We start from the raw sequence: 24,269 nt of genomic DNA, 5'->3' as shown, positions 1-24,269 counted from the left end.
GCTGTTCTGCTACCAAATAATGTATATGATAATATGGTGTGTATTCTGTTCTTTAATTCATTACATAATTTTTATTACAGGGCTGTCAGTAGGGTATTGTGCATAGGTTTTTAACATCTCAAATGGGAATCCTAAATGAGTGTCCCTAATGTATAACGTGTGATTATTACAATCAATGTTTATTATTCTTTAAATCAGAAACTTAAGATCTAGTGCAAGCATAGAAATATTGATAAGCAATGCAGGGTTTCTACAATGTACATTGTAATGATTGGAAGAGGTGTATGGCAATTTTTTTTTTTTTCACATATTTATTAATGTATCTATGTCTTCATGTATTTAAAGCTCTACTACCAAATAGTGTAAAGCATGCTTATAATTAACCTTAAGGCCCCCACACACTAGGGCAATACATTGCATGCAAGCCTCGCATAAGGTACCTTTCTTAAAATTATCCGGAAGCTAGATCGCAATGCGATACATCGTATGAGGTTATTTTGCATATTATGTATCACATGCGATCCCATTCACTGGCCGTGGTTATGATGTATCCTTGGTGAAACAAGATGCTGATCCAGTCCAATGCGCTTGGTATCATGCCGTGGATTTGATTTGTAAGTAAATGACATAAGATTTGACAGTTTTTACAAAATATTATCAGCCCAATGTATCAAAATCGTGAAACAAAGGGCCACCTTTAAAAGTCAGCTGGGTACTGGTCAGCACCAGTTACGTAGTTAGCGTAGCGTCCCTGTCTGAATCAGCATAGTATTCGCGCGGTTAGCGTAGTCAGTCAGAAGTAGCGTAGTGTTCCCGCGGCCGCTTAGCGTCCCTGTCAGAAGTAGCGTAGTGTTCCCGCGGTCAGCGTAGTCTGCGTCCCTGTCAGATTCAGCATAGTGTGACTGTGGCTGTATTATTTCTGACGCTCGTATAAGCTCCTTGTTAAATTAGGAATGGCTGCAGAACCTCTCACAAAGTTTAACCTGCCGCAGGCAGAGGAGAAGTCGTGGCATTTTTTCAGCAGCACCATTTTCTGCCACTGACACAAACCTGTCTTAATGGCTACCCAATGAGCTTGAGTATGAAGGAGTTAATGTGGCGCGGCCACATTAAAACCTGCCGAATGACGATCAGTCTCCGTGTGGCACATTGGTTTCCGGGCTGTCGTATCCCATTTCTTACCCTCAGTCGTTTTATATTTTCATGGGCAGAGGAGCTCACAAGCATATCTTTTTGTGAGCAACAACTTAAGTTGTCGAACAAAACCACCGTGCTGTATAATAACCTTATGCGGAAGGCACCGTGGATTTAATGTCGCAGCCCCAACGCCAGATTGGAGCATCGGGAAAAATAGTTGAGGTGGACAAGAGTCTTTGTACAGAGAAAAAGTCATGTTGGACGTGTGCTGCCTCAACAGTGGTTGTTTGGAGGCATATCCAGAGACACCGGTGAGTGTTTTGGAATGCCTGTGGACAGATGTGACGCCAGCACCCTGATGTCCGTCATCAACAAATATATAGAACCGGGGACGACTATATATTCTGATTGCTGGCGTGCATATAACACTCAACAGCTGGAGCAGGCAGGGTACCACCATGCACAGGTAAACCACCGGTATAATTTTGTTGATCCGGAGACTAGCGTTCATACCCAAAACATTGAAGGGATTGGTATGTAATCCCGGTGGTCAGGATCCCGGCAGTCAAAAATCCCGACAAGGGGAGGGACGTGGATCATGGAGCACTGGCAAATGCCTCCTTTATTGTGCATAAGACACACTTACTCCCGCATACCCCCTTTGTGCACGAGACGCATGTGCTACCGAACCCCCTAACCCCGTCTCCCTGCAGCAGACATGGGCAGGGTTGCTGTACCCTGCCGCAATAATTACTCTCAGACAGATGGAGCGCCTTTCCGCCGGAGCTCGCATGATTCCCTCTCCGCCGGTGTCCGCCAGCGCAGGGGATCTGGTGGTTACCAGTGCTGTGTGAGAGGCGTTCACTAGGCTTGCCATGGATGCTGGGGACAGAGCCATGGACGCCGGGGACAGGCTCAGAACAATTTTTTCATGATGCTAACGGAACTGTACATGGTCTATATGTAATGAGAGCTACATGATGCAAGGTTGCAATTAGAATCTGGCCTTCACTGCATTATGTGAATTGTCTTGTTTTTATATCTATTGTTAGTACCCAGAAACCCTCTCCTCATTTTTTTCCTCTGATGTTATATTGATGAATTGGGGGGCAGGGCAAGCAAGCTTGCTTGAAAGGCTCCTGTACATACAGGAGTGTGTGCACCTTAATTTGTATTTAAAACGGGCAGTGCTCAGCATCTCATATACCTGAAATGAACACCTAACCTCAAATTCTAATAAACCTTAAAGTCACTCCAGTATGAAAAACTCAATTTTCTATGTAAAAATATTCTTTCTCCTACAAATAAATGTCCTGTCAGTTGATGAAAACGTTTACAATATGCAATTTTTGAATGGACAAATAACACTTACCTCAAATGCATTACTATCTTTAATGGGGTAGTTTATTTTTATTTTTTGAGTGTAAATTAATTTGTATTTCTACATTTTAGATGTCTAGTCGACATAAGGTGCTGGTTATGGAGTTCTGCCCATGTGCAAGTTTGTACTCTGTGCTGGAAGAACCTACAAATGCATATGGGTTACCAGAATCGGAGTTTCTTATTGTGTCCCGTGACGTAGGTATGTTATCCTTGCCTATAATCCTCTAACAGACACATTTCTTCTGTCGTGTCACAAAATGTTTAGTTGCATGGAGAGCGCGCATACTTTATTACTGCCAGTTATTACAACTTTATTATCGAACCTGGAATATACGCTGTCGATTTTTTTACATAAAATTAAAGAAATACTATTTGTATTGCTTACATAGTTAGATAGTAATTGAATAGTATTTGTTCAGGGACTTGGAGGATATTTATCAAAGCTTGGTTAGAGACCAAAAAACAGGAGCTGATTGGTTGGAACTTTCTCTACAAGCATTTAGAACTTCCCCCATTAGTCAGTTTTGCAAATATTAACCCTGTCTCACAGGGTTACAGACTGGTTTCCTCATACTAGATGAAGTTAACATATATACCCATGCAATCGTCAGGATAACAAATACCACTATTATAGTACTTCAGCACCACGTAAATGTTTCCTCCAATACATCCATAAGCCCCTCAGCAGGACAGCATCTGGATCCATCCAAGCTGACTTTTATAGGTGCTGAAGGGAGATGGCAGTTGAGCCCCTCCACTGCTGCCTGTGAGTAGCAATGTTAAGATGGCGCCGCTGATTGCTGTCTAGGATCTGTGCCGCTAACCAAAATATGTACCCCGTGTCTCCCCTATCCTGTTCTATAGCTGTGCTGTTTTTCACTTGCCTACATATCTGGCTGGGTGCTTTACAGACCAGTAAATATATATTCCCCATGTCCGTGTCCCTCATCAGGATACATCTAGGGGGTATTCTGGTTCATTCAATCTGATGCAAATTCGCATCCTTGTGAGTGACCCAGATCCCACCTTGCGAATGGTGGTACTCCGGCTCACCATTCGCAAGGCGCGTATGGATGTTTTACATATTACACCGTTTACTGTTTTCAGTGCACAGTGATATCAGCCAATGATAATTTTGATGTCCTGTATATTAGGTGCTTATCCGTGAATGTTTCATTACTATAACATACTGTAAATATAATCTTGCTAGGTAAAATCTGTCCTAAACATTTGTTTGCTGTTTTTAAATTATATTTGTACAGACAGATTAACTTTTATGTTTCCATAGTGGCAGGAATGAACCACCTCAGAGAAAATGGGATAATTCACAGGGATATCAAGCCTGGAAACATCATGCGAGTGGTTGGTGAAGATGGGCAATCGGTGTACAAGCTGACAGACTTTGGTGCAGCCAGGGAATTAGAGGATGATGAACAGTTTGTTTCTCTCTATGGCACTGAGGAGTATTTGGTAATTGATTTGTTTAATGTGTTGCGATGAATGACCGTATAATTGTGTTTTGTTTTATAATGGTTTTCAAACCAAAAGTTGTCACCAAATGCAATCAGCAACATCCTCTTATTTGCACCTACACTGCAGCATATTTTGACACATTTGGTTATAGATCATAACCTATAGCCAATGCTTGAAGTGTGCTGGTCTGCAACGGTACGACATACCTGCACTTCAAGCTCTGATTTTGTTACACACTGTGACTGTAAGGTTGCAATCTTCTTTCCGTGTCTACGTCTGTTTGTGTATCATTGTGTCAGCATTTGTGTGTTGGTGTCTGTGTCCGCATGTTTCAGTGAGTCAGTCTCTGTCAGTATGTCTGTGTATCCATCTGTGAGTCAGTCTGTCTGTGTCAACATCTGCCAGTGTGTCAGCATGTGTGTTAGTGGCACCACCATAGTCTGCCCCTGCTATCTTAAGGCCACATCCCCTTTGGCCACGCCCACATTCTGGTGCACGCTCGCCTTTGGTACGAGCTACAATACAATCTAGGGTGGACATTAAAAATGTCACGTTTTCCATGCCCTCCCTTCAAAATTTACACTCCAACTACTGCATAAGTAGGGCGCTAGGAAACTATGAGGTAAATTTACTAAAGACTCTAAAAATGAAAAGTGGAAATTGTTGCCCATAGCATCCAATCAAATTCTGTCTATCTTTTCTATATTGCATCCTAGAAAATAATGGACCGAATATGATTGGTGGCTATGGGCAAAATCACCTTAGCAACCAATTTACCCCTATAACTACTGGCAGTTTTAGCCTACTGCTACAATTTTAATTTACAAGTATTATATATATAATGTTTGGGACTGAGACCAATCTTCACAGGCTGTTACTGAATATGAGCCTCTGCTGTCTAAGGGCACCTAGAACTCTAGTTTTAGGTAGAATTTTCATTTATCCATAGCGTATCACTGGAATAATATATGTAAGATTGGTTTTTGTATACTTTTTTTTAAGCACCCAGACATGTATGAGCGTGCCGTGCTTCGAAAAGAACACCAGAAGAAATACGGTGCCACTGTGGATTTGTGGAGCATCGGGGTGACATTCTTCCATGCTGCCACTGGCAGTCTTCCATTTAGACCTTTTGAAGGACCACGCAGAAACAAAGAAGTCATGTATGTTGTTCTATTAATTATTTACATTCTTTATTGGGACATTTCGGTTAATTAACTAGTTTACATATATATTTTTCAAATATTGGAGACTCAATTGTTTCTGTGGGAGTCTATCGCCACACATCATATGGATGGCCACCATATTGCATTGCGTTAGAGCAAGCAGAAACTTCTTAGCATTGTGGCCGAGGTCCAGTATGGGGTTGCATTGATTGGACAGGAGCCATGGTCATCTATTCAGACTTCCAGCATAGCAGTTTCAATCTTTAGGACCGCTTCAGTCCTCCAACTCTTATCTCTTCTCTACCTTCTCTGAACAGCACAGTCAAGCAGCTTGTTGGGTTCACTGTAGTGGAAGGCCTGCCACCAAATTATGCCCTGGGGAAATGGGTACTTAATATAAGGGTTCACATAAATGTGGACAAGCCCGTTATTAACCTTTTTAGTGAGAACAAATTGTATCCGATCTATAGTTTTCTTCCAAATTGAAAGCATTTTCTTACCATGCCATATAAATCAGAGGGTAGCCTTTACCTACATCTACTGAGAGAGTGAACGTTCTTATCCTAAAGTGTGGTTTGTTTTCCAACCAGGTACAAAATAATTACTGGGAAACCATCTGGTGCAATATCTGGTGTACAGAGAGCTGAAAATGGCCCAATAGAATGGAACTGGGACTTGCCCCTTAGCTGCAATTTGTCCTTGTAAGTATTTCATCTACCCATTATTACAATTTAGATAGCAATTTGCTTGTAACACATTTAGGGGGAAACTTACTAAGATGTGAATTATACTTCACATGTGATGTTGCTATGGGCAACCAATCAGATCCGGTCTACTTGCTTCTAGAGGGTGCTAAATAAATAAGAAGTAGATTCTGATTGGTTGCCCATAGCAACATCACATATGAAGTAGGATACACATCTTAGTCAATTTCCCCCTTAGTATTTGTTTGTATTATTTTGTAAGATTCAGCTATTTTTTTTTTTATTATTTCCTTTATTGAAGCACAGCAAATACAAATAAAAATCCAAAGTACATTCAGTTCGAGTACAGTTCATATTTATCAGTTTGGATACTAAAGACCCGTATGATTTATGTACAGGGGGCTCTTTGATATTTGCTGTGATCTAGCAAGTTATCTGATTGAGCACCCTTTTATGTGACACAAGTTCAATTCTCCCTACAGATTTGCTGGATTATTTCGTTTTTCAAAGTAGATGTCTACGGCGCTGACTAGGTTTTTTCCATACTCTATTTGCTCTAGTTTCTCGTTAGTTAGTTTCTCTCTCCGCTCATCTTTTTCCCTTTCTCCCCTTTTACTCAATTTGGGGTAGATTTATTAAGCTTGGTGAAGTGATAAAGTGTCTGGTTTTTATCACCGGCCAATCAGCTCCTACCTGTCATTCTTCAAACCAAGCCTGTAACTTCACAGGAAGGAGCTGATTGGCCGGTGATAAAAACCAGACACTTTGGGGGTAATTTACTAAAGGAAATTTGTAAAAAAAAAATAGGTTTATTTGTATCCAGAAATACACTTATTTTTGACATTTACTATCCCGAAAATACGGCAATTCGTATGCGTATGGATGTGCTATCAATATGAATACGAATTGCCATATTTTCGGGATAGTAAATGTCAAAAATAAGTGTATTTCTGGATACAAATACACCTATTTTTTACAAATTTTCTTTAGTAAATTTCCCCCTTTATCACTTCACCAAGCTTAATAAATCTGCCCCTTTGTCTCTTTATTCTGGAAGTGTCTGCAGTTAACATCTCTGACACTAGTGGAAGGGCTCAGAGCCAATGCCAACATAATAGCATCATTGTTATTACTGCTTATCCAAATATATAGAGAGGTAAAAAAACAGCGTAGTGGTTAGCCATATGTATGAAGTCTGTGCATTCTCATCATGTTGTGAATGTCCTCTGCATTGCATCACAAAACTCGCAGCAATGATTGGGTCTGCTGCTGTTTGGTGGTCAGAGAATTGGTAATGACTGGTTCTGTTCATGAAAATGGAGGCATGTCACTGTCATCTAGGCGGAGGGATGTGGTCAGAGATCCCCATCAGAGATCTCCTGGATTTTGTGATGGCCGGCACCATGGGTGCTGTAAGCCAGCTGATGGCAAGTCAGTGATTCAATGCTGCTTCCTAGGATGCAGGTCAGATCACAACTGCAGCAGGAAGCGTCTGCTTGTAATAGACTCATCCTGCTGCACTACCATGCAGTGCTATCCCTGCTGCTTCCATTTAAGTAACAGCAACTCCAACCACATCAGAATTAGACCCACTAAACATGTCCACGATGTTCAAGTTACAAAGTCCACAATGTGTTGCACATTACAGCCTTTTATCCCCGTTCAGATTAATGGCGGTGTCTCCCTAGAAAGTGTGTAGAATCAATGCATTGATGCTCTTCCTTATTCGCGTGGTGGACAGTATTGCTTCATGTATTACTATTAAATAATATATTAACCTTTTGCAGTCCAAATTATTTTCTTTACAATTCAAACAGTGGTTTAAATGTTAAAAAAAATTTTTAATGTAAAAATGGTCTACATTTTGAACGATGTTAATGTTCTTATTTTAAAGTGACTCGCAATTGAATCTGCTACGAGTGCTAGGGCTGTTAAGACTGACTAGACATTGGACCTGAAAGGGTTAAATCCATCAATTAACCTGTGTGTTATGCAATAACTCCATAACACTGCACATGTCAGTCTGGACAATGTTCTCTTCACATCAAGCCAACATGCAGCCTTAAACTGGCTATGAATGTGGCTCAAGAGTCACATGAACATTTTAACATTAACCCTGCTGGTTACACATGGTACCTCTCAGTTTTTTAAGCAATACAGAAATGTAAATAATGTTCAGAATAATTGATGCTTTACTCATGTTCCCATGAATGTTAAGTAAATCTTTTCTCTTCTCTTTCCAGTGGCTTACAATCTCTTTTCACACCAGTGCTGGCAAATATTCTAGAAGCTGACCAGGAGAAATGTTGGGGATTTGACCAGTTCTTCGCAGTAACTAGTGATATTTTCCATCGGATTGTAGTTCATGTCTTCTCACTTCAACAAATGACGCTCCACAAAATATATATCCATGCTTATAATATGTAAGTCCATGTCATGTGTATTGGTCAAAATATCTGTTCTGACACATTTATAATGATAACCAGTGTTAAATGAGTGTAGAGCACCTTAATATTGTATGTTTATGTATTTTATTTTTAAACCAGTAGGTCCCCCTGAGACAGAAATCAATTGTGTTGGATATCGGCTTCAATTTCAATTGCGAGCCACCAAGCCCGAAGCGTGGCGAGTGGCCGCATATCTGCGGGGCTCGCTCGCCACGTTTCGGGCTCGGTGGCTCGCTTCACTCGCCACACTTTATAAAATTAACTCCATGCCCCTGTGGATAAACGGGGTATGAAGCATTGTGTATTATCTCAGCTCCAGAACAAGTTACATAGTTTACGTAGCCAGCATAGTGGTTTATTGGTATTCTCAATACACCACTACGCAAACTACGTAATGGGCGCCGTGAAAATACACAAGTACCCACAAATTTTAGTACACAATACAGCTATAGAGATATAGGGAAGTTAATAAGAAGAGATGCAGGTATAGATTTAGGTGAGTAAGATAGCTGTAATTGAAATGCAAGAAGAGTGCTGTGAGAACAGGAGGGAGGAGGACCCTGCTCTAAGGAGCTTACAATCTAGAAGGAGCGGGAGACAGACAGGTGACATGAGGTGCAGGTAAGGAGACCTGAAGGCAAGAAGTGAGCATGGCAGGGATGGTCAGGACATGAGGCAGCAGGTTGAGAGAATCTAGTAGAGGTATAACGTACAGTGGGGATACCGGAGTAAAATATAGTGGCATAAATGGCAGTATTAAAACAGTGGTAAATTCAATATAAAAGTTATGGAATTAGATTACACATTTTTTAGGGAGCAGCAGATGATATTTGTAGCAATAAGGGAGCAAAGTGGTCCAGTCGCGTGGGTGGATGATAGTCAGAGGGGTATCCAAAGAAAGTAGCTAGTTGAATGCAGTCCATAGCAGAAGAGTTGGCTGACAGATTAGTCACTTGATATTATATCACAAATGCAACAGGTATTGGTACAGTTTAACAGCTGTAACACTAGACCAGAAATAAAAAAAAAAAAAAAAGTGTTTTGTGATATTAGTTGTCTTGTAATGTGTTATAGGCCAGCAGAGTTCCATGACCTGGTGTATAAGCAGACAAAGATCCCATCCCAGAACCAGGAACTGCTCTATGAAGGAAGAAGACTTGTATTAGAACCAGGCAGACTGGCCCAGCACTTCCCTGTGACTACAGAAGAAAATCCTATCATTGTGGTCACAAGAGAGATGGTGACCATTATTGGGCTACGATATGAGGAAAGTAAGTTGGAGAATGAATACAACGTAGTTCTAGAGACTAAACTACTGTGTACCTATTACAGCGATTCACAACCTTTTTTGAATCGCGGAACCCTAGAGCAGTGATGGCTAACCTTGACACTCCAGCGGTTGTTGAACTACACATCCCAGCATGGTCTTCATCAGTTTTAGCATGGCCAAATAGTAAAACTGTAGCAGGGCATGCTGTGATGTGTAGTTCAACAACAGCTAGAGTGTCAAGGTTAGCCATCGCTGCTCTAGAGCATCAAAATGTTTTCAAGGCACCCCTAGGCTAAATGTTTCCTATGGAGAAATTCAGAAAAAAATATAAAATAAAGTACATTGTGTTTATATGTCACAGTTATCTGGTGAGGGACAGGATTTGCTTCTGTTTGTCCACATATGTTATGATTGGCAGCCACAAGCACTGGTTTTGCCTGTTACATTGCCCATAAATAATATGAATTGATCCTGGTCCACCAACGCAAGGCAGTTTGGGAACCACTGACCTATCACCTAGTCAAGTAGTTTCACACTATTACACAATTATTACACTAATTATAACAAAATGAAATAATCGTTTAAATGTAATCTTTTTTTCTTTTTTTTCCAGTACCATTAATGAAACTTCAAACACATTACGACTTGGATATAGATGCTAACATGGCCAAGGTTGGTATGGGTTGTAGTTACTGCTGTTTACTTTGCTCCCCGTATAATATTACCAAGAAAAAACAGGGGTATATGGATCAAAGTTTAGAAAGCTCCTCTAGTCTCCAAACCTTATCAAATTCCAGGACCACCCACATAACCTTGATTAACTTTCCTATACAATTACACACTCATTGTTTAGTCCGCACACATCCTCACATATTTCTTTTTTTTTTTCATTGCCAACATTGTGTGACCATCTCTTAAGGTGCCCACAAATCCTGAGGAATTAGTAGCTTTTGAACAATCTCATGCAATTACAATCTGCTACTTATTAATCATTTCATACAGATTCCTCTGGATACAATGATATATTGATTTATTATCATATATATTAGTACTAGTACAAAGCCCATAGGAAACTCCTTTGAGTCCCATTAGTGGATTTATTAAAATATATATATATATATATATATATATATATCCTGGTTTAGGTCGGCACTCACTTTCACAATCCAGCATCCGCCTGGGGTCGCACATCAGTGGGTCCTTATGCAGGCCACAAATACAGTCCAATCCAAAGAATAATGGCACTCACCAGGGCTTGAGTTATAAACTTTCAGCAGGAGTTTTATTCCATAACACAAAAAGGAATCACATGTAGACAGTCAGGTCGACGTTTCGGCCACGGAGCGTGGCCTTAATCATGACCTCCTCTTACAAGACACACAGACAAATCCCTGATGGCATGTGCCGGCATTTATGAGCCCAGTAATCCCTCCCACCAGGGAACAACCTATCCGCAAAAAGTCACCCTTAAACACCACCTCCGCTCCATTGCTCACCCATAACAAAAGATCGCCGACTGGCACAATATTAAATACATTACATTTAGTTGAAGAGCAAACAACATCCATTGCTCAATTCGCGGATACAGCATCGCCATCCTGGCGTGCGTTCCACTGCGGCGGAAGTCACCTGTCCTGCGGTCCAGCAGGCAGCCGGATCTTCCGTTTCTGTACAACAGCCGCTGTGCGTTCCACTCACTCTCACTGGTGGAACGCACGGCCATTACTATCCTCATTGTGTTTATTAAACCTACAGCGCCTTCTGTCAGAGTAAAACAACTGAAGCGGAGATGGTCAACACTACCACGTCCATATGTTAACCACATCATTAGGGCAATTTGAACTCTCTAATACCGGCGCATACCATATCATTAAAAAACATGAAAATGTAACACTAACTTATCACAAACACACATATAACAATCATCACATGAGACAACACCATTATTCATATGGACGTGGTAGTGTTGACCATCTCCGCTTCAGTTGTTTTACTCTGACAGAAGGCGCTGTAGGTTTAATAAACACAATGAGGATAGTAATGGCCGTGCGTTCCACCAGTGAGAGTGAGTGGAACGCACAGCGGCTGTTGTACAGAAACGGAAGATCCGGCTGCCTGCTGGACCGCAGGACAGGTGACTTCCGCCGCAGTGGAACGCACGCCAGGATGGCGATGCTGTATCCGCGAATTGAGCAATGGATGTTGTTTGCTCTTCAACTAAATGTAATGTATTTAATATTGTGCCAGTCGGCGATCTTTTGTTATGGGTGAGCAATGGAGCGGAGGTGGTGTTTAAGGGTGACTTTTTGCGGATAGGTTGTTCCCTGGTGGGAGGGATTACTGGGCTCATAAATGCCGGCACATGCCATCAGGGATTTGTCTGTGTGTCTTGTAAGAGGAGGTCATGATTAAGGCCACGCTCCGTGGCCGAAACGTCGACCTGACTGTCTACATGTGATTCCTTTTTGTGTTATGGAATAAAACTCCTGCTGAAAGTTTATAACTCAAGCCCTGGTGAGTGCCATTATTCTTTGGATTGGACTGTATTTGTGGCCTGCATAAGGACCCACTGATGTGCGACCCCAGGCGGATGCTGGATTGTGAAAGTGAGTGCCGACCTAAACCAGGATTTGTATAAAGAGCAAGTTGGACTTTCTCTTTTGGCTGTGCACCCTGCTAACCCTGGACTGCTTATTTCGTTTGAAGAGGCGTGTCTATGGAAGTAAAGATATGTATACAAGCATTTTTTTCTAAAGATTGCATTTTTCACTGCTTTGTTATTTTTTCCTCAAAGACCAATGATATATCCCGAAGAATTTTTGGGTTGCTATTAGAGCGGTTTTAGACTGAGTTTGTTTATTGGGCCTCCAGTGCTATAATACGTAGTACCTTGTATGTTTTGTGGTGTTTGTTATGTTTTGTGATTTTTAGGGCTCCACCAAGCTCTTTGTAAATTTTTTCAGTGGCTAAATTATGTCAACTAGTCAAGGTTTCCTCAGTGATACGTTGCTAAGCGATGCCGAAAATGTACAGCTATCACTGAGGCATGATGAAGCTGATAAGATATTATTTGATCAGTTGGAATTCAACTTGTTGCCCCAACTAACCCCAAGTGAAGTCTATAACAAATTGAATAGATTAAAAAGGAAAGAGGTTGAATTAATGCTCCATGGGCAATTTTTGTCTGAGTATTTTAGGTCAAAGCGTATCCCTAGAGGGTTTAGAATTTCTAATATTCCCACCATTGGCCGCAGAAACCCCAGTTTTTGCAGTAGGTGGTGTAGTATTTTGAATAAATGTTCCTTAGACCTACTACTCCTCGTGGTTGAGGAAGTAGGAGTTGAGCTTGTTAAGGTCAGGGAAGAGATTTCCAAGTTCGATGCAGAACACACACCTACGTTAATCTCTGATAAAACTGAACCCTGGCTGATAAAACTGGGCGCACAGATTGAGAAATATCAATCAGAACTGGTCCTCTTTAAGAGGAAGAAACTCGACATAGTCGAACAAGATTATAAAAATCATACAGTTTATAAATGGTTATCCGGTGACGGTGACCAAAGGAGGGGCCCAGTTAGATTTCGCCAGAGGAGACCCCAGAGGGAGTACAATTTTGACACAACCACCTCTAATTCAGCATCTGATTCAGAAGCAGCCGGATCTAAACCGCCGACAGGTGCTTTTTTAGGGGTGGAGACCAGAGCTCAGAAATTAGACCCAGAAAAAGCAGACCGCATCCGCGGAGGGGCCGCAAAAAAAGCTGCCCAAAAGGGGCGGAGAAGGGGCAACAGGAATTGATATTTAACTTGTCAAAACATCACTTGACCAGTGCAGAAACATCATTGCTCTCAAAGGGCCTCAGCTTCGTACCCACGTGTAAATTTGACAGCTTTAATTGGTCTGTAGACTATTACAAAATGGGTAGGAAGCTGAGACTCAATGAGTTTTTTACAAAGGATAAAGACAGGGACAAAGGCAATAGAGTACCAACTGAGGTTGAGAATGTGAGATTTAAATCCCCAAGTACCTTTGACCCTATGTCGAATAATCCTAATATTAAGACCTTTCTTAGATTGGTCAATGAAGATGTGACATTAGGATGTGTTGACAAAGTGCCATTTGATAATTTGACGGGAGCTGAGAGGGAGGCCTTGAAGACTTTGAGATCGGACTTCAATATAGTCATAAGGAAGGCCGATAAAGGAGGGGCTGTGGTCCTTCAGGATTTGGCCAACTATGATCGAGAAATCAGGAGGCAGTTAAGTGACAGTGTCACGTATGAAAGGCTGTCCTACAACCCAATGATGAGAGTAAAAAAAGAGGTTGACAGTTTGATTGCTATGGCCTTGGGCAGTGGATGGATAGATGAAGTGCTGGCAGGTTTTTTATCTGTAGAGCACCCAGTCTGTCCAATTCTATATACACTGCCCAAGGTCCATAAATCTTGTATTGAACCACCGGGCAGGCCGATAATTTCGGCACGTGACTCGGTGTTACAACCGTTGGCACAGCTTGTGGATTTTTATCTGCAAGAATGTGTCAGCAGGATCGACAGCTACATACGTGACACAAGTCACTTTTTGGAGGGTTTGAAGGCCCTGGGTGAGATACCAGATGGTTGTTTCCTAGCGACCATGGATGTTAGCTCCCTCTACACCGTCATCCCACATGGTGACGGTGTGGAGGCGGTTAGAAAATGTCTCTGTAAAGGTCCATATTCAGGACCACCGATTGAATTTGTCCTGTCATTATTGAAGGTTGTACTGGAGAGAAATCATTTTATGTATAACAAAGAATTTTTCTTTCAGCGGTCTGGGACTGCTATGGGCTCGAACCTGGCTCCTGGGTACGCTAATATTTACATGGATGAATATGAGCGGAACCATATTATGCCAGTGTTCGGGTCCCATATACGTTATTATCGAAGATTTATCGATGATATTTTTATTATTTGGCAAAGCAGTGAGCAATCCTTTTTGGCAATGATAGAGAGCTTAAATTCTCTCAGTACTCCGGTGAAATTTACGGCTGAGATTAATCGTGAAAAGATGAGCTTTCTGGATGTGCTTATATTCAGAAAAGATGGAAGACTCGCCCATACCCTGTTCCGAAAATTGACTGACAGGAACACTCTGCTGTCAGCAACTAGTCATCACCCTGAGGCCCTCAAGAACAGCTTGCCAGTATCGCAATTTATGCGAGTTCTACGCAACAACTCGGAAGAAGAACTGGCAGCTGCTCAAATAGAGGAAACCAAACAGAGGTTTCATGAACGAGGCTATAAGATGACATCTATTGAGAACTGCCTCACCAGGGCACAGTCTTTATTCCACAAGGACACTCTGAGAGAGAAGCGGCAGGATGCCGATAGGTTGCTCTTCAGTGTCAAATGTGATACTAAACTGCGTGCGGTACAGCGCTCCATTAAGAAAAAATGGGAGATAGTAAAAACTGACCCAGATCTCAGTAAGGCTAGAAATGGGCCGCCTTTGCTAGGCATAAGGAGAGGGTCAAATCTCAAAGATTTACTATACCGTACCAATGCCAATTCAGATGATGTCAAAAAAGATGACGGTAAGACCTGGCTGACACGGAAGAATGGATGCTATCGGTGCCTAGGTTGCACGACGTGTCGGTCCCTGATGGTCGGTAGCTCTTTCCCACATCCACAAACGGGAAGAAGGATTCATTTGCGACATAAAATGCATTGCCAGCTTGACTTTGTAGTTTATATCCTTCAGTGCCCCTGCAGCTTAATATATGTCGGCAAAACGAGGAGAACATTCCGAGAAAGAATGGCACAGCATCGTTCCGACATACGCTTGGCCCTTGAAAGGGGCAATACGGATAAGCCAGTAGCTGCACATTTTGCCTTGAAAGGACATCAAATATCGATGTTGAAATGTATGATCATCGATTGGGTGCCTCCGCTACGTCGGGGTGGTGACAGGGACCTATTGTTATTGAAAAGAGAGTGCCGCTGGATACATGATCTGGACACTATTGCCCCAAAAGGGCTGAATGAATATAACCATTTAGGAATTTTTCTTCAGTAACTAATACTATGGATTTTCCTTATGATTTCTTTGTGGCTTCCTGTTTTGGAGTTTTTTCTGAGATTTTTTTGAAAAATTTTTCTCTAAAAAAAATTTTTTCTCTAAAAAAAAGTTTTTTCTGAATTTTTCTTGAATTATTTTTTCATACAGGGAGGGGTAATTGAGACTGGAGGCCCATTGTGTTAATGTAATTGTTTTACAATACTGAATAATGGTGTTGTCTCATGTGATGATTGTTATATGTGTGTTTGTGATAAGTTAGTGTTACATTTTCATGTTTTTTAATGATATGGTATGCGCCGGTATTAGAGAGTTCAAATTGCCCTAATGATGTGGTTAACATATGGACGTGGTAGTGTTGACCATCTCCGCTTCAGTTGTTTTACTCTGACAGAAGGCGCTGTAGGTTTAATAAACACAATGAGGATAGTAATGGCCGTGCGTTCCACCAGTGAGAGTGAGTGGAACGCACAGCGGCTGTTGTACAGAAACGGAAGATCCGGCTGCCTGCTGGACCGCAGGACAGGTGACTTCCGCCGCAGTGGAACGCACGCCAGGATGGCGATGCTGTATCCGCGAATTGAGCAATGGATGTTGTTTGCTCTTCAACTAAATGTAATGTATTTAATATTGTGCCAGTCGGCGATCTTTTGTTATGGGTGAGCAATGGAGCGGAGGTGGTGTTTAAGGGTGACTTTTTGCGGATAGGTTGTTCCCTGGTGGGAGGGATTACTGGGCTCATAAATGCCGGCACATGCCATCAGGGATTTGTCTGTGTGTCTTGTAAGAGGAGGTCATGATTAAGGCCACGCTCCGTGGCCGAAACGTCGACCTGACTGTCTACATGTGATTCCTTTTTGTGTTATGGAATAAAACTCCTGCTGAAAGTTTATAACTCAAGCCCTGGTGAGTGCCATTATTCTTTGGATTGGACTATATATATATATATATATATATATATATATATATATATATATATATATATATATATATATATATATATATATATATATATATATATATATATATATATATATATATCAACCAACCACAAAGATCTCTTAAGACAGTAAATTTTCATAGAACACAAACACAGTGAACACAATTTTAATCACTTTTTCACTTTCAAAACTTTTTCACAATATACAGTATTTCATATTTCGCTGGCTTTCAGCAATTTTAGTATATATACCAAATAAGTTACATTTTAATATAAACGTCTGTTTGTATTTGTAAGTTATTTATATGGGATCATCACAGACTAGTCCAGTGAGTTCCCCAAATAGAAATCCTTTTCTTCTTTTTGCTTCTGTGTTATTTGCTGTTCCTGGGAGCACCTCCTAATAAGATTGGTGAATAGAATTTATCCGAAAACTAAAATACTAGGAATGGACAAAGAAATAATATAGACCAAGAAGAGTGATCTGTGCGGACATCCCCAACCCACCCATACCATTACAGTGCACCAATGACCTTTGCAAGCTGGTGGACCATTATGCAGTAGAGAATGCCTCTTTCCCTTTTGGATTTTAAGCTTGCTAGCAGGGCCTTTGAGCAGAACTTGCATTATGAATAGTATGTAGTTATTGTTATATTACTGCTGTATCATTTTGATTCATTTTTTTTTTTATTCCATAATTGTTGGTTTATTTTGTACCCTGATGAACCTTATATTGTTTTTGCTTACAAACCTTTTTGTAAAAATTAATTTTTTGGATATTGTTTAGGGAATATCCGTTTTCCCATAGTTTCTTTGTTGCAATTAGTACAACCCCAAAATCATAAACCAAAACCTAATCATTCAGGTATTTATACGGTACTCTTTACCTAGAACGGCGCCCATCGCGACCATCGCGACCATCGAATGCACTAAAAATCGGGTGCGATGCGATGGCCGCGATTTCCCATAGGGACCAATGTTAAAAATGAGATTGGACGCGATTTTAGTGTTCAATGCCTCAATGCCCGCGATTTTTACATAGGAAACAATGTTAAATGGGCCACAGAGCCCAAATAGTCACCGTGAAGTCTGAAATGGCCCCCACAATTGTTAACGCCACCCCACGATCAACGTCAACCCGAAGCGTGGCGAGCGGCGGCGGTACGCGTCCTCCGACCTTTTCATACCCTACTATCCACGTCGGCGTGGAGTTGAGAATAGAATAGTGTGGCGAGCGCAGGGAGGCACCGAGCCCGAAGCGTGGCGAGCGCACGCGGATACCTTCACAGTTATACGCGTCCCCTCACGGGCTTCACAGGTGTCCGTGGCGACGCGGACACCTGTGAAGCCTGCGAAGGGACGCGTTTACCTGTGAAGGTATCCGCGTCCCCTCGCGGGGCTCGCCACGCTTCGGGCTCGGTGGCTCGCTGCGCTCGCCACACTATTCTATTCTCAACTCCACGCCGACGTGGATAGTAGGGTATGAAAAGGTCGGAGGACGCGTACCGCCGCCCCTCGCGGGCTCGCTGCGCTCGCTACGCTTCGGGTTGACGTTAATCGTGGGGTGGCGTTAACAATTGTGGGGGCCATTTCAGAGTTCAAGGGCACTATTAGGGCTCTGTGGCCCATTTAACATTGTTTCCTATGGCCAAATCGCGGGCATTGAGGCATTTAACAGTCAAATCGCATCCAATCACCGTTTTAACATTGATCCCTATGGGAAAATCGCGGGCATCGCGTCGCACCCGTTTTTTATGGACCCGCGATGGCCGCGATTTTTTACCCCCGACGCCCGCGATTACAATCGCGGGCGCCGTTCTAGGTAAAGAGTACCATTTATACTTATCTATACTTGAGCTAAGGCATGTAACACTTTCATCTAAGACTTCTACATTAAAAACCAAAGTATGGAAGGGAGATCTGTTCTTTTACCTTTTTTAGGGGGGGTAAAAGGGTACCGAATGTGACCGAAGGGAACTAAAGAGCAAATAAGAAATTCTTGCTACTATTAAGGAACTCCGCTGATCATCTGCCCCTGGCCCAGATGGCCTTACTGCCATTTATTACAAAAAAAAAAAATTGTAATTCTCTACTCCCAATGCTTCACTCGTTATTCTACTCATTACTGGATTCCAAAACCTGTTTGAGACCCCCAAGAAATGAAAAATTAAAGACCTATCTCATTATTAAATACGGACTTAAAACTGTTTTCCAAAATCCTAGCAAATAGATTGGCCCCTTACATTAAATCATCCAGACCAAGTCGGCTTTATACCAAATCGACAAGCGGTAGACAACACTACATGTCTTATTGATCTAATACATCTTACCCATGAAAGATCCCTATCGACCCTTGTGGTGGCCCTTGATGCAGAAGAGGCCTTCGATAGAGTAGCCTGCCCTTCATACAACAGACACTTAAAATAATTGGCCTTCATGGACACTTCTATAATGCCATAGTTTCACTCGATCAAAATCCCACAGCATCTATCCTCGTCAATGGTCTCACATCTGCCCCAATCCCTATTAGAAATGGCACTCGCCAGGGCTGTCCACTTTCCCCTCTGTTATTCGCCCTGGTAATGGAACCATTGTCTGCGAAATTAGACTTAACTGCAACATCTCGGGTATCTCAGTGGGAACCCGAGATCACAAACTAGCATTATACGCAGGCGATGTTATCTTAACTTTAACTGATCCACAGATTTCCTTACGATACTTATTCAAGAAGATTAGCACATATAGTCAACAGTCAAATTATAACATTAATACCGATAAAACAGAGATATTCGACTTAAACCTACCACCCCAAGATCTACGCCTTCTACAATCTCTATATCCATTTAAATAGCAAACCACTAATCTTAAATATTTGGGAATCTACTTGACTAAATCTTATTCAGGTCTCTATACAGCTAATTTCCCGAGATTATTTTCCGCTATAAAAACCGACCTAGCTAATTGGAATAAATTATACATATCCTGGTTTGCAGCAGTCAAAATTAATCATCTTCCGCACCTATTGTATTTATGGCAGACCCTTCCAATACATATCCCAACCAAAATGTTGATAAATCTTCAAAGGGCGGGGAAAAAGCCTAGAGTCAAAGTGCGCTTACTCCAAAAACAATGTGCATAAGGAGGTCTTGGAATACCAGACCTGATTAAATATTACCAAGCAATGAACTTAACCTTATGTGTACTCTGGCATGCCCCTCCCCAGCAGAGAATGTGGACACTTATAGAAGCTCACACGTTAAAGATATATTCACCTTACAGTTTAATGTGGTGCACCCCACAATCCCACCCTTCAATTAACTCACTGTTACCAACTATACCAGGGCTGGGCACCACCGGCCCTCCAGATGTTAGTAAACTACACATCCCAGGATGCTTTGCATTAGTTTTGCTATGTGGCCATGCTGAAACTGATGCAATGCATGCTGGGATGTGTAGTTCATCAACATCTGGAGGGCCGGTGTTGCCCAGCCCTGAACTATACGCTTCTCTTTATCAATTTGGGATATATGCACTCGGATCTATCAACTTCGCTCCCAACCTCCTCTTCTAATCCCTCTATAGAACAATGCTGCATTTACACCTGGTATGGACCATCTGGCATTTAAACTTTGGACCAAACACAACATCCTCTTCCTATAAGATATTGCGGCTCTCCACATATTTCCTGTATTTGATGATATACAATCTCGCTTTTCACTTCCCCATTCAGCTTACTATTAGAACTTACAAATTCAACACTTTTATAACACTCAATCAACTTGCTATCAAATATCAAACTAATGTGGAATCACTGTGTCAACACCAACATTCCACCAAAGGACTATTATCCACCATATACCAAAATTGACTTTCACATAACATCCCTCCAAAAGAGGCCCACGAAGTTGCCTGGGAACAGAAAGTGGGTGACTCATTAACTTATGAAGAATGGGATGAAATTAGAAAGGAAATAACTAAAAGATCCATATCTGTTCGTATCAAAGAAAACTCTTATAAATTATATTACCAATGGTATTTGGTCCCAACTCAACTCCACTCCATATATCCTACCTGCTCTGTTAGATGTTGGAAGCTCTGTGGCCGGAGGGGATCCCTGCTGCATGTTTGGTGGTCATGTCCAATGATTCTGCAATATTGGCAAAAAAATTCACAAATTAATATTGGATATCAATAATATTACTATCCCCGATTCACCCTTATATTCCTTAAGGTGCATACACACGGATAGATTTGGGCAACGATTCAATGTCTTTAACAATTTCTTCTAAACTCCTGCACAAACGATTTGGTGTCAAATGATGAACGATTGAGCAAACGATTACACATGAACGAATGGTCTTTAACGAGGGTGGAGGGAGAGGGAGCCAGTCAATCAGCCTTACCAAAACGTTCATCGTGCATACACCTGAAACGATAGGTACACATTGCTAACGATTGATCACTGATCTCTCTGCATGCAGGAAAGATCAGCGACCTCTACCAACGACCAGCGGGTACGCGCATCGTCCGATTGTATCATTCATACACACGGAACGATTTGAGCGATTGGTTGTTATAATAGGTCGGGAATGCCCAGATCTTTTGCCAAATCTTTCCGTGTGTATACACCATTACTCTCCTGTCCCATTCCGGACACTTCTCGACAACTACAGAAACTGATTAAACACATACTGAATACTGCTAAATGCCAAATAGCAGCAAATTGGAAAAAGACAACTCCTTATACTTGAACTACCACTATTAATGCCATCTGGTAACATATAAATTAGAGCGCATTACAGCAGCCCTGCATGACACTCCAGATCATTTTATCAAAATTTGGTCACCATGGACACCATATTTTAACGGATAGTGTGGCGAGCCACCGAGCCCGAAGCGTGGCGAGCGGACGCGGATACCTTCACAGCTATACGCGTCCCCTCGTGGGCTTCACAGGTATCCGCGTCCCCTCGCGGGGCTCGCTGCTAGGGATGCCAATCCCGGGGCATTTTTTCAATCCCGGGATTCGGGATTGAAAAATGCTCAATCCCGGGATTCCCGGGATCCCGGGATTGGCTTCCCTAATAATAAAAAACACCCTGGCCGCCCGAGCGCTGGGTGGGTGGGCGGGTGTCAGGGACCGCTGGGTGGGTGGGCGGGTGGTTGTCAGGGACCGCTGGGTGGGTGGTTGTCAGGGACCGCTGGGTAGGTGGGGGGGGGTGGGTGGTTGTCAGGGACCGCTGGGTGGTTGGTAGGGAGCGCTGGGTGCCCGTGAGCGCTGGGTGGGCGGGCGGGTGGCCGGCCGTGAGTGCTGGGTGGGAGGGCGGGTGGCCGGCCGTCAGCGCTGGGTGGGTGGCCGGCTGGGTGGGCGGGCGGGTGGCCGTCAGCGCTGGGCGGGCGGGCAGCCGTGGATGTGCGGCTGTGCCGTGTGCCCTGCGCAGCGTGACCTCGTCACGCTGCGCACTGCGGGGTATGGGGAAGCCGGGCAGCGTCTGAGTGCTCAGACGCTGCCCGGCATTAAACTGCGCATGCGCAGTTTAATCCCGAAATCCCGGGATTGGAAATTCCAATCCCGGGATTGAAATCCCGGCGTTTTGGGGGCCAAATCCCGGGATCCCGCCGATCCCGGGATTGGCCACCCTACTCGCTGCGCTCGCCACGCTTCGGGCTCGGTGGCGCGCTGCGCTCGCCACACTATTCTATTCTCAACTCCACGCCGACGTGGATAGTGGGGGTATGAAAAGGTCGTAGGACGCGTACCGCTGCGCTCGCCACGCTTCGGGTTGACGTTGATAGTGGGGGTGGTGCACTATGAAAAATGGCATTTGGGGGCATTTCACAAGTTTAATACACATTTCAATGCATTCTGATGCATTTCAATGTAAAATCGGGTGCCATCGCATCGGATGCCATCGTATGGCATCCGATGCGATCGCATTCGATTTTTGAGCAAAAATGGTCAAAAATCGGTAAAACATCGTATCGCATCGTATGCCACTACATATGGCATACGATGCCATGCGATGGCATACGATTTTTGAGCAAAAATGGTCAAAAATCGGTAAAACATCGTATCGCATCGTATGCCATCGTTTGCCACTACATATGGCATATGATGCCATGCGATGGCATACGATTTTTTAGCAAAAATGGTCAAAAATCGGTAAAACATCGCATCGTATGCCATCGTATGCCACTACATATGGCATACGATGGGAGCCGTGATACTCCACAAGTACCCAATCTCCTAATGGACCGTCCTCCGCGTTCTCCTCCTGAGCACGGACGCGCTGCCCGGATCCCCAGTGCCCCCACTGTCTGTGCACCAGCCTCCTCCTGCATGATGCTTTCAGCAATCAGTCTGGGACCTGCCGACTAGGAGCCCTTGAATGTCCGCTGCATACCCTGCCTACCATGCTGCAAGGTACCAGCTGCAAGGTCCCAGGGGAGGAAGGGGGGGAGCAAGCTACCAGGGCAGGGGGGGTACCAGGGCAGGGGGGGGAGCGAGGGCACCAGCTGGCAAGTATGGGGGGGGGGGGGGGGCAGGACAGGTACCAGGGGACACGAGGGGTTTAAACGGTATCACTGCAATGTGAATGGTACTTAGACGGTATTTAAAACGGTAATCTACTGCCATGTGAAAGCTAATACCGTTTTAAATACCATTTAAAAATACCGGTTCTTTAAACGGCTTGGCAGTGGGAAAGCAGCATTAGACAGTCCTGCCTTATTTTATTTAGTTTGTAATGTTTTCTGATTATAGCTGATTGTCATAATCTTCGTAAAACAAAAATAAAAAAAAAGTTATAAATATATAAAATATAAATATAATTATTTTATATAAATATAAAATAATAAATATCTTAATTTACCCAGGGTAATAACTATGGCAGCACAAGAGGGTCAAAATGCTCAGGCACAATGTATACTATTTTGCATTACTTTAGCTTCTTTATAACACATGCCTATAGCTTTAAAACAATTGCTTATTGTTTTTTAATTAATATGATCAGGAACACTTTGTGACTAACATATTTGTTCTGTATAAACAATGTGATCTGTTTGCTATTTGTTTTATGTATTTCTCTAATTACAAAATCCAAAATCTAGATTTATTGCGTTTTCTTACAATACATCATTTCAATACAATACAATCACTGTAATTGTAACTCATTGTGATAATTGGATGTTTTTTTTTATGTTACTAGGCAGTAACTGGGGTTGTTTGCTACTATTGTAGAGTTGCTTCATCTTTGCTGCTCTTGCAGGAGCTTATGCGGAAAGGAATATCTTGGCTTATGTAAGCATTTATTTGTTTTGTGTGTTTTACGTAAAGTGTTTAATATCACTTTAAACTACATGTATTTTGGCTGCAAACTTGAATTAAAAAGAGAAACACTTTCCCCAGGAGAACACTAAATTTAGCCAATGAATATGCAAACTGGGTCACTCAAACTGTATATTTTGAACTGTTTTCTATCTGTGCATAAATAGTCCCCCACTGAGACTCTCCTTAAAGTTTACTAAATACTTATTTCTTATTCAACTACAATTAAATCCAAAGAATATATACGATATGTACAATGTTATCTGAAGATTTGAATATATTCGTGTAGTATTCATTCTAGCACCAGCCTTCTTTGAAAACCCATGCAGTTCCTCTTCCCTGCCTGGGGTGTCGCTGTCTGCTGTA

At 42.4% G+C, this 24,269-nt stretch overlaps 1 protein-coding gene across 1 annotated transcript in view; it reads left to right on the top strand.

The window, feature by feature from the left end:
• TBK1 (TANK binding kinase 1) overlaps positions 1-24,269 on the top strand; it is a 56,385-nt gene that overhangs the window by 15,982 nt on the left and 16,134 nt on the right. The window contains exons 4-11 of the mRNA XM_083182471.1: positions 2,590-2,719; positions 3,809-3,990; positions 4,996-5,156; positions 5,750-5,860; positions 8,107-8,286; positions 9,385-9,581; positions 10,194-10,252; positions 23,785-23,876. Coding sequence (XP_083038597.1) covers positions 2,590-2,719; positions 3,809-3,990; positions 4,996-5,156; positions 5,750-5,860; positions 8,107-8,286; positions 9,385-9,581; positions 10,194-10,252; positions 23,785-23,876 — 1,112 coding nt within the window. The remainder of the gene's footprint in view (positions 1-2,589; positions 2,720-3,808; positions 3,991-4,995; positions 5,157-5,749; positions 5,861-8,106; positions 8,287-9,384; positions 9,582-10,193; positions 10,253-23,784; positions 23,877-24,269) is intronic.

Source organism: Crinia signifera, chromosome 4 (genome assembly GCF_055691185.1).
Source record: "Crinia signifera chromosome 4, ASM5569118v1, whole genome shotgun sequence".
NCBI lineage: Eukaryota > Metazoa > Chordata > Amphibia > Anura > Myobatrachidae > Crinia > Crinia signifera.
The sequence above is the reverse complement of the archived record's forward strand: the minus strand, read 5'-3'. Positions and strand labels throughout refer to the sequence as shown.